Source organism: Alosa sapidissima, chromosome 21, assembly GCF_018492685.1.
Source record: "Alosa sapidissima isolate fAloSap1 chromosome 21, fAloSap1.pri, whole genome shotgun sequence".
Classification (NCBI taxonomy): Eukaryota; Metazoa; Chordata; class Actinopteri; order Clupeiformes; family Clupeidae; genus Alosa; species Alosa sapidissima.
This window is the reverse complement of record NC_055977.1, coordinates 11,440,349-11,451,083: the sequence shown is the minus strand read 5'-3', so window position 1 is coordinate 11,451,083 and position 10,735 is coordinate 11,440,349. Positions and strand designations below refer to the sequence as shown.

Below are 10,735 nucleotides of genomic sequence, written 5' to 3'. Positions count from 1 at the left end.
GATGCACAGAGGTCAGAAGACACAAGACCAGAGACTTTCTAATGAGGTGACACAGCACTCAAAAAATCCTCCATAGCAATGCATGGGGCTAGTTTGTAACGCCAATATGGCCGTTGTCTACACATAGCCCACCCCTTCCTCGGCAAAACATCGACATGTGAATACGTTGAGCCAATCATGTGATGTGAATACATTGAGCCAATCTTACGCTGTGTTGTGAAGACATCATGCCAATCGTGTCGCTGCTGGAGCAAGATTGGTGTCGTGAAGCCTTGTGCACGCGCATTTCTGCCGAATAGGATGCCCGATGAGTGCCCAAAAAGCGTTGCAATATGGCCGCTTAGTGGAGGGACTTGCCTAAAACTGCGCTAGTGGGTTGACTTGTACAGATGTATACTCTTAATGTAAGTCTTTAGGCACACATGAAATGTTTGTTCAGTTGAATGGTGAAATCAACATGGAATGGGGTGATAATCAGTGAGTGTATTTAGAGAATGTCAATGGTTGGGTCAAAGAAACACATTTGCAGGATTGGCTTAAGTTGGCTTTATTCAGTGAAACTTTTGGGAACTGACACAACCATTACATCACTTTTCTGTGTCCCCTCGGAGGCTGTTGGCCTTTAGAACCCCATCCCCTCAATGACAACCTGTTCCTTTTCCCCAAACTTCATGAAGGGGCTCGCATACTGCAAAACAACAAAAGACTTTGCCACATTAATAAACCAATTCAATGTCATCAATTCAATTCCATCAATTCCTCTAGCTTTTGTGCCCTGCTGCCCTATGCTGGTGTCTGGGCAAGCATCCCATCGTCAGTTCCACTGGCACTCATGGTGTCATAGGGTGAGTGGTCAGTAGGGGCCGACACCCCTGCAGTCTCAGGCCATTGGGCACCTACAATTTAGACCTACCATACAGCTCAGGTCTAGCTTTTTTTTAATACATTCTATTGTAAAATGTGTGTGTTATTTAACACGTGTGTGTCTCAGGGAAGGAATTCGAAAGTAAGTGCAAGTGTTTAGTATTTGTTAGGGTCAAGGTTTCTAAAGCTATGGGTTTGGCTCATGAAAGCTTTTGTAGATAAGTAAATCTACGGGGGCCACTAAATCAGCGTGATGACTAATGACAGGCAGTGGCTATCAAGCTGCATGTGAGGGGACATTCTCCTCTTACGATGTCATAAAGCAGTCTTATCTCTATTGGTGCGTAGTGGGGGGCGGGGGGGAGTAAAGGAGGCGGGTTCTGGTCCCCCTTTTGGCCTGTGACTGCATGGTGTGGGTGTCATGTTCACATTCTCATGTCTATTCCTCACCATAGCTCCTCTAATATCTCGGCATATAAAAATCATCCATGTCACAATTCTTTTTTTGTTTTTTGTTTTCAGAATGTTTTTTTTTTTTTTTATTAAACATTTTGTCAAGTATTGAGCTAAACTATTTTGAGAAATATTTTAGCCTATTACATAGGATAAGAATAAGCACTGTATATAATGATATATGATATATATTTAAATATATGAAATCTTCGGTTATTGATGTCCTTTGCAGAGATAATTCCCTTACATTCTATACTCTGGGGCAAGAAGTGCAAAGATGATATCATTTTTGTCAAAGAACATTGTGGCTCAAATGCTAAAATTCACTCACACAAACTCAGATGCACATGTTCAGTCAGCTCTTCCACCAGCTACACACACACACACACACACACACACTCAGACGCACTCAGACGTGGCTACATCACAGATTTTCATGTACTCATGTTGTACACACTGAATGCATTTCACATTCTTTAATGGCGTGGGCCCTGATTTGATTCCTCCGTACTCAAGAACACCTCAAACCTCATTTCCTCTGCCCTGTCCTGCTCAGACTCTCCTCTCTTCTCTTCGTCCTTTCACCTGATCTCTCTCCTCCCTCACCCCCTTCCTCTTCTCTACTGTTCTTATCTGCAACTACTCTCTTTTTCTCCTCTGTCCTTTCTCTATCCTTCCTCTCTCCTTTCTTCAAGCAGATGTAGGCTGCTCCTCGTGGCTAACTGAGGTGTTTGGTGGAGTGATGATTGAGGCGTTGTTCGGCGAGTTTGGGGTGTTGCGGTGGCGCCGGGAGGCATGGCGTGGGGGCAAGGCCAGAGCGCAGCATGACACACCCACGGTGGGCTCAGGCAGCTCCTCGCTGGAGGCCCAGCTGTCGGTCTTGGGGTCGTAGCGCTGCACGGCCGCCTTGTACCGCTTCTCGGCCTCGTTCCAGCCGCCCAGCAGGAAGAGCTGACCGCCCAGGACCGAGAGTCCGGCGGTGCTCACGCCGAGCGGCAGCGGTGCCATGCGGCTCCACGCGCCGTCCTCGGGCTGGTAGACCTCCACGGACTGGACGTCCACGCGCTCGCCGCCGGGCCCCAGCTGACTGCCCCCCACCACGTATATGCGGCCCTCCAGGGTGGAGCTGCAGTGCCAGCCGCGCGGCGTCTCCATGGGGGCCACCTCCTGCCAGCTGTCACTGTCCACGCTGTAGACGGCCACTGAGCGCGTGTAGGCGCAGTTGACGTAGCCACCGGTGACCAGGATGTCACCGGACGGCATCACAGCGCTGGCGTGGCAACAGCGGGGGGCCTCCATGGGGGTGCGGATCTGCCAGGTGTTGGTCGAGGGGGTGTAGCTCTCAATCGTGGCCAGCAGCCCCTCGGTGTTGCGGCCGCCGATGGCGAAGAGACGCCCCCCAGTGGCCACCAGGCTGAAGTGTGTACGCTTCTGGCGCATGCTGGCCAGGTGCAGCCAGGTGTTGAAGCGGGGGTCATACCTGAGCACAGGAGAGACAAAGTACAGAAACAGGTAATCAAATAAAGTTCTGGCCTGTTATTTAAGTCGAGTGTCGACTGGTGTGTGGTAATAAGTGTATGCTGGTATCAGCCTACCTGCTCAGGGTGCTGACGGCGTGCTTGGCTTGATTACGAGCATCGTTCTGGTCCTCTCCTCCGGCCACATACAGGAAACCGTCCATCACGGCCACACATTGGTTAAAGCTCTTAGCAGGAAGCTGGGTCAGGTGACGCCAGGAAGCCACACCGTCACGAGGGTCTCTCCACAGAACCTGTTTCCAATATGAGGTTTGTGTTTTGCTGATTAATATTTTTTACAGATTTGTGGTGTTAGGACAACAGTTTTTCCTGTATTTTTGTGTTTACAGTGGTGTTTTATAGTGACTTAAAAAACTATTGTGGTGTGTTGTGTTGTGTATGTGTGTGTGTGTATCCATCCGTCTGTCTGTCTGCCTCACCTCGCGGCTCAGTGTTCTCTCGGTAAGTGATGGTCGTCCGCCGATGGTGAGCAGCGCCACCTGGCTGCCACGCACAGCGGTGCGCTTTGACTGCAGCAGGTTCTGCTGGTGGGGCAGCAGGTGGTAGTTCATGGCGTCCACCAGCAGGCGGTGGCACTGTGGGTCCAGCATCATGCGGGCCACGGGCTGAACCTCGCTGACCAGCTCGCTGGCCGGGATGGTCTCAAAGCGCACGTGGGACAGAACCTCAGTCGCATGGGCCTGACGCTGAGGGTCAAAGTCCAGCCACTTCATAGCCACCTGTCACACAGCCATATTTAAACACACACACACACACACACACACACACACACAAAGCCACATTTAAATATGTACAGACCCAGTGTGCTTTATTAATAGTCAGTTTTCGGTGGATCCCACCTCTTCTCATAGACACACACAGTTAGACTTCCTGTGTAAATATAGATAGCTGTAAATAGTATTCCCCTGTGGCTGGGTCTGAAATTCAGTTTACAGTGTCTCACTGATTAATATAGATGCAGGCCTAAGTGTTGATATATTTGAGGCATCAGATCATGGTAGTGTTTTTTTTACAGCTGTGACACATTGTATCAGGTGTTCAGCACAAGCAGATGTTGCCTTGCTAGCTGTGTGGCTAAGGTGTGTGCTAACTTGTCTGAACTGCACTATTTGGAAGCAGAGTAAAATAAGCAGAGTGTGTGTGTTTCTGTAATGCATGTGTGTGTATTTTGTGTGTGTGTGTGTTTTACCTGGAAGGTGGTGATCTCTGAGGGCAGCACGAGGGCATCGTCCTGCAGGAAGGAGATGATCTGCTCCAGGGTGAGCTGGTTGAACTGGGGCGTCTCGGCGAACTGGGCGAAGTTCTGCAGTGCGTAGCGGCGGGAGGCCTCGCGCACGGCGTTCAGGCCGTAGGCAGTGGCGATGTTCCAGATGTAAACGCACGTCTGCATGCTGAGCTCGGCCAGGAGAAAATCGCTGCACATCTGCAGCAGGTGGGGGATGCGCAGCACCATGGCGGCCCACAGAGTGCAGCCCACCGTGTACAGAGACATGTGCACGCGACCCAGGTAGGCGAAGGTGATCACATTAGCCAGACCTGAGGAAGGAGAGGTGGTGTCATGGCTGCTCATGTGGTGATGTCAGTATACTTCTGTAGGTTCATTTTCTGGCCTAACTATAACCAAATCAAGTCATGATCAACATGAGATTTTCATAGATTTTCACGTTTTACAGTTGTTTGATAGATGCAACCTTAAACACTGCAGGACTCTGCACATACCCCTTTTCTCTCTTTTTAGACCCTAAGCTATGGATGAGGACTGGGGCGTCGGACTGGGGGTAAAACCACTACTGGTTATAGGGGCCCAACGGGGGAGGGGGGGGGGGGTGCTTGAAAAGTCTGGAATAGACCCTTTCAACAATAAAAACAAAAACAATGCTTGAACGTTCTATTTGGTTCCCAATCTACTTCCTCTGCATTAAAATAACATATGGAATGTTAAAACGGAAGCCTTGTGGGGCCAACTCTGATGCTGATAATGAAACTCTCTTGGAAGGGTCTATATATTTTATTTTAATAAAAGGAGGAACATGCTGAGGAACGTTGGGGGCCCATCAGGACTGCCTATGTAGGGGCCCAGGATCTTGTGCTACGCCCCTGGATGACGATGTGGAATGCTCACTGAGTCATTATTTACAGTATCAGTGGCAGTATGCAACTGTGTTAGCCTACCTAGAGGAGAGAGTGTGGGCAGCTCCAGGCGTTTCAGTGTTGGGTCTTTGGCCAGCACCTCTCTCAGGTACTGGCTGACCGAGGAAATGACCAGCTTGTGCACGTCGAAGGCCTTGGTCTTGCAGGCCAGCTCCATGTCGGTGAGGAAGCGTTCCTGGCGCATGCGGCTCAGCTCCTCCAGCATGGCAGCGCTGTGGAGAGGGCGCGTCAGCTCGTTCCCGATGCCCAGCCCCCTCTCTCCCGGCCGGAGGATTGGAGGAGGGAAAGGAAGTGGGAGGGGCAGGCCGTTGAGGCGGTTGAGGTGCTCCACGTTCAGCGGCGCCTCCAGCTTCTTCACACCCTCGGAGACGACCACACCCTCCGATGACAACATGGCAGGGCTTTCAGGTGATTTCACCAAACTTTCTGTCGGCTCTGCCACAACTTCCACCTTGGGGCGAGAAGCCTTCTTTTTCGGGGACATTCTCTTCAGTGATTCACTTCAGCGATAATCTGAGACACACACTTTGCACGCGCACAGACAGACAGACAGGCAGACAAGCCTTGCAGACGGAGTTGGACAGCTGGTAAGCGGTGGTTGGCGTCACCGTGGATCACAGCTCCTGGGAAGACGTAATGATAAACATTAATTATCAGAGTGGGAGATGGATTGTCACTGTCTTTCAGTACCGACACATACAGGCAGCCGCATCGGGTATCGTGCCGATGCAGCCATCCTGAGTCTGGGTGACTGACAGCTGTGAGTGGCCCTGGGGGTGGGGCAGGGGAGGGGGTCAGAGATGGGGCCAGGGTCAGGTTTTAGTTCACAGTTCTAATAAATGCTGTTTGCGTTCAATCGTAGGCTCGCTCATAAATTATACTTTGTGGGCCTTAATAAAAATGAAATTCCCAGAGCTGTGCAAGATTTCTTGTTATTTATTTAGCTGTCATCCATAAATGACTTGCTTTAGGTGTGCATGACCATCTGTTCACCTAAAATACTGTACAGATAAATATATTTTATCTAAAAATAAATACAAATTCGGCACCAATTAAGTGAGCCACTCAGCTAATCTTAAATAAATATACAGTATGTGACTCATGTGAATTCACAGAATTAAAGTAGGCTGAAACATTCACATTCACATATGCACACACACACATGCTCAAGGCTAACCTCTCATATGTATACACAAACAGCAAGGTCTCACATGCAAACACTCACATGTGCATGCACAATATAATAATAACTGGGGCGATGCACACAAGTCGCTGTCTAAAAATATGTTCCATCCGAGGGGTGGGTGAGTCCCTGGCGCTTAAATTACCCTCCATCTGTCCTTCTTACTGTGTGTGTGAAATCCCCTCTCCACTCTCTCCTTCAGAAATGCCCCCTCCTCTCCACTCCTGTCTGTGTGTGAATTGTTCTCTCTGTTTTCATTGATGACACGATGAAAGTGAATTAGATCTACTCTTTTATTCTTTTTCTGTGCACATTGGTGTTTGGTGTGTCCCTTTGTAGTGGGATTAGTTGGAAACTTTTTGTCCTGGTATTTATCAAACAGGGTATAGTTTGTGTGGGCAGCCGTGGCCTACTGGTTAGCACTTCGGACCTGTAACCGGAGGGTTGCCGGTTCGAACCCCGACCAGTAGGCACGGCTTGGCCCTTGAGCAAGGCACCTAACCCCTCACTGCTCCCCGAGCGCTGCTGTTGATGCAGGCAGCTCACTGCGCCGGGATTAGTGTGTGCTTCACCTCACTGTGTGTACACTGTGTGCTGTGTGTGTTTCACTAATTCACGGATTGGGATAAATGCAGAGACCAAATTTCCCTCACGGGATCAAAAGAGTATATATACTTATACTAGTTTATCCCAGGTATTGATGTGCCTATAGGGGGTATCTATCTACCCAATTACCATAATAGTGAGATTGTCAGGGAAATGCAGTGTCTTAAAGCAGGGATGGCCTGCATTTACATATCTGAGGTCAGCCTCAGTAGTCGAACTGCATTGAACGTTTCCACGGAAGTAGGCTCTAAAATGTTTGGTTTCAACCAGGGTTCTGGTTTCAACTAATAGAGTACCTTCACAGGGCATTGACTAAAGATTAGGATTTTGACAAGGTGAGTTCAACATTTAAATTAATGTGGATTATGATGTCCATTCTCCTTGGATATATACACACACTCTATTTTTTCTGTGATTGTTGAACAGATAAGTGCTGAGGATATCGGAGCTTTTGATGTCAGCAAAGTCCACAAAGTAAAAGAACATTGAGATCTCACACAAAGGACAGTAAGAAATCAGGTACTCTGTTCTTTGTAAACAAAGTGCCTGGTGTTATAACCTGAGGCATAATGCCACAGCGATTAGCTGGAACAGGTGTGCTCCCCAGGCTGTTTCATACTTGAAGTCTGATACTTGCCAGCGGGGACTATTTATTCTCAGGCCCATGTTTACTAATAGCAGGTGGAAGTGCAAAAGAGTATTTGGGTCACAAGGCAGGAATGATCACCCAAATCAACCCCCTCATCTTCATCAAAACAACTGTGAATGTCACGTTCACCACAAATGTCATCAGGGGTGCTGACCATCAAGGGTGCTGACATTCAGGGGTGCTGACCAAAACCATGACCTTAGGTGAATAGAACTTTCCAGAAAGATGGAAAAACAACTCTAGATGTGTAAGACCCAGACTAATGTGATCTTTACAACTACGGGGTGCTAACCACCAGGATGCAATGACAGAATCTGAACTATGATCTTTGAAAGATGATTAAAAGAACTTTCTAGAAAGATAGAAAAACAACCCTGAGCCAGACTAATGGAGCGATCTGTACAGCAGCAGGCAAAACTGGGGACAGAGAGAGGTTTCTAGTGCACAGCATTTGGTAATCTGATGTTATTATTAACAACAAAACTAAATAATGTATACATTCACTTGATGGTGTTGGTGTTGATGTTTTCTGAAATGTGTTATGAGAGTGTTTTGCTTTCTTGGACGTCTTTGTTCACAACATTCAGGTAGGATGAAATACGATTTAACCAGTTTATTTGTTTCAAGATATCCATCTTTTGTTTTGGTGCAGGCTGTTTTAGGTTTTGGATATATCATTTTACTGAGATTGACAGAGATTGCAGGATTGTAGGATTTGCTATCAACTGGGATAGAGTGTGAAAGCATGGCAACAGGTCAATCAATCAATCAATTTATTGTCTGTAGTGCAGTATCACCATGCAACATGGTCTCAACACACTTGGTGTGAGATCATGTTCTGCAGCATGCGGTGGTTTTGAGGCTACTGCAATTGGATGAGATTCACACTGAAAGCAAGTCATCAACACAGGGTCACTGCCCTGACCTCTTTCTCGCTCTTTCATCAGCATATCAGTATTATAAAGTGTAGCATGACACTACAAACAAGACAGGCACTAAAATAATGCCCACAGACAGAATATTCATAGCAACACACTAGCTACAAGTGCATGACAAACATCCACTTGACCACCACCAGATATGATATAAAGCTACCGCTGCCGCCCCCAACATATGTGTGTGTTAAACAAGGACACCAAGTCCTAGAGAAAGAGAGAAAGAAATAAAGACATAAGAAGAGTGTCAGAGAAGGCTAAAGAGGGAAAAACAAAACAAAAGAATATTGCTTGGAGTAGTTTCAACATGTTATCAATCCTTGGAAAGGGAAGGAGGAAGCGCTGAGGAAGCGCTGAGAAAGAGGAGCTGACAGATGAGGATGATGTAAGTGTAGACGAAGGTGTGTTGGGTCAGTATGGAAAGATTGTGGAAAATGAGAAGAGCGTAGGAGTGAGGGGAGAGACGGGCGGAGTGGTGCAAGGTTCCAGTGGCTGTCTGCAGCTGTTGTGTTTGTCAGAGCAAGGGGGCCATCCTTGCCCCATCAGACTGGCATGTCAAAGTCACCATGCACAATATTCAGTCCTCGTTCCACCCCACCACCCCCATGAATGCCTTTTGCTATCGCCGCTAGTTATTTATAGGACTTCAGAAACACTCTGTGGACTGCACAGAGCACAGTTCTTCAGCAGTACACACACACACACACACACACACACACACACACACACACACACACTGACACAAACAAACAACCAAACAAACAAGAATACCCAATCACAACCACTCTCATTGAGATATTTAGAGAGCTTGCGTAAAATAAGTTAACTAATGAATGTGAATAATACTGTGGTGAGCTGTCAGGGTGAGAGAGAGAGGTTCCCTGCTGATGTATTCAGATAAATGTGACCACAGAAGCGTAAAGCCCCATGCACCCCTTCTGTGCTTGTTAAGGCCCAGGGCTATGGGTGGGTGTGTGTGAGCAGTGACTTTTGCCATCAGATTTGACAGACAAGATGAAGCTGAGTGTAGCCAACAGTGGTACAGCCTATGACCTGCTCTTCTTGATGTAAGAGATGAATATCAGATATTTTCCAACTATGCTGACGTGCTTCTGTCCCTAAAAAGAACCAGGCTTGGATTTATCTCAGTGGTTAAAAACAGCACTCATTGATGCACTTGTTCTTATTGTACTCTACCTTGTTGTTTTTAAATTGTTTTAAAATGTTCTAGAATTGTTGGGAGAATTGTTTTTAAAAAGCTTTAAACTGTTTACCATGTTTTTAAGTCTCTTTGGTTAAAAATGTGTCAGCCAAATGTAATGTGATGTAATGGTCCGATGCCGTCTCTGCCAACTTGTTGTTACACATCAATAACCACTGTGATGGGTCCCAATGTAACCATATAATGATGGGCTTTAACAGCCAAGAGTGGTAATCGTCATCTGTTTCCTGTCAGCTCAACTGTGTCATTCAGGTCTGTCTTGATTGGGCTATCTGCTGTTTCCTCTCAGTGCTTGGCAGCCATGCATTCAGTTGCACATTACTGAGTTATATCAGTCATGTCACTCATTGTTAAGACATAACCTTTGTGACAAACATAAACTCCACTTCAAGAGTAATATTTACCTTTATCTCTCTTGCTTGATGTCTTTCCTCTTTGTTTCTTCCCTTCCTTATCCTTCTCTTTTCTCTCGTTATCCTCCTCTTCCACGTAGCAATGTCCCTCGGTCCTCTGCCTGTCTGACAATGTTCTGAGTGAGCCTGTGTGTGAGCAGGCATGTGTTTGAGTAGCCTGGCCTCCGACCAGACCTACGTAAGACGAGCCCGCCGCTCATGCTCCCAACTATGTGTCTATCTCCAAATACAGACAGACACACACACACACACACACACACACACACACACACACACACACACACACACACACACACACACACACACACACAAGCTCACATACATACCGCCAAATACAGACAGCCTGCCAGAGTCACTCCATATTCAGTTACCCCTTCCCTCATATGGCAAGGGGCTGGTTTTGTGTGTGTGTGTGTGTGTGTGTGTGTGTGTGTGTGTGTGTGTGTGTGTGTGTGTGTGTGTGTGTGTGTGTGTGTGTCTGTGTGTGTATTTAAAGCCAGGCCTGATGCTTTGAAATACCTCTACTGTGATGTGCCTGCCCACAGAGGGCACTAAGTTGCAAAGCACTAGTAGGATAAAATAACAATAGCAGCACACTGATCAGGATATAATAATAATATTAATATTAATATTAATATTATTAATATTAATAATGATGATGATGATGATGATGATGATAATAATAATACATTGTATGTATAAAGCGCCTTTAAGACACCCA

At 47.0% G+C, this 10,735-nt stretch overlaps 1 protein-coding gene across 1 annotated transcript; it reads right to left on the bottom strand.

Annotated features, from left to right (window-relative positions):
• Positions 1-531: 531 nt before the first annotated feature.
• Positions 532-10,194, bottom strand: klhl43 (kelch-like family member 43). Its single transcript, XM_042077236.1, has 6 exons — positions 10,006-10,194; positions 5,028-5,629; positions 4,045-4,391; positions 3,275-3,574; positions 2,913-3,088; positions 532-2,797 (listed from the first exon to the last, which is right to left on the bottom strand). The coding sequence occupies exons 2-6, from the start codon at positions 5,488-5,490 to the stop codon at positions 2,008-2,010; spliced, it is 2,076 nt and encodes a 691-aa protein (XP_041933170.1). The 5' UTR covers positions 5,491-5,629; positions 10,006-10,194; the 3' UTR covers positions 532-2,007.
• Between the last annotated feature and the right edge of the window lie 541 nt (positions 10,195-10,735).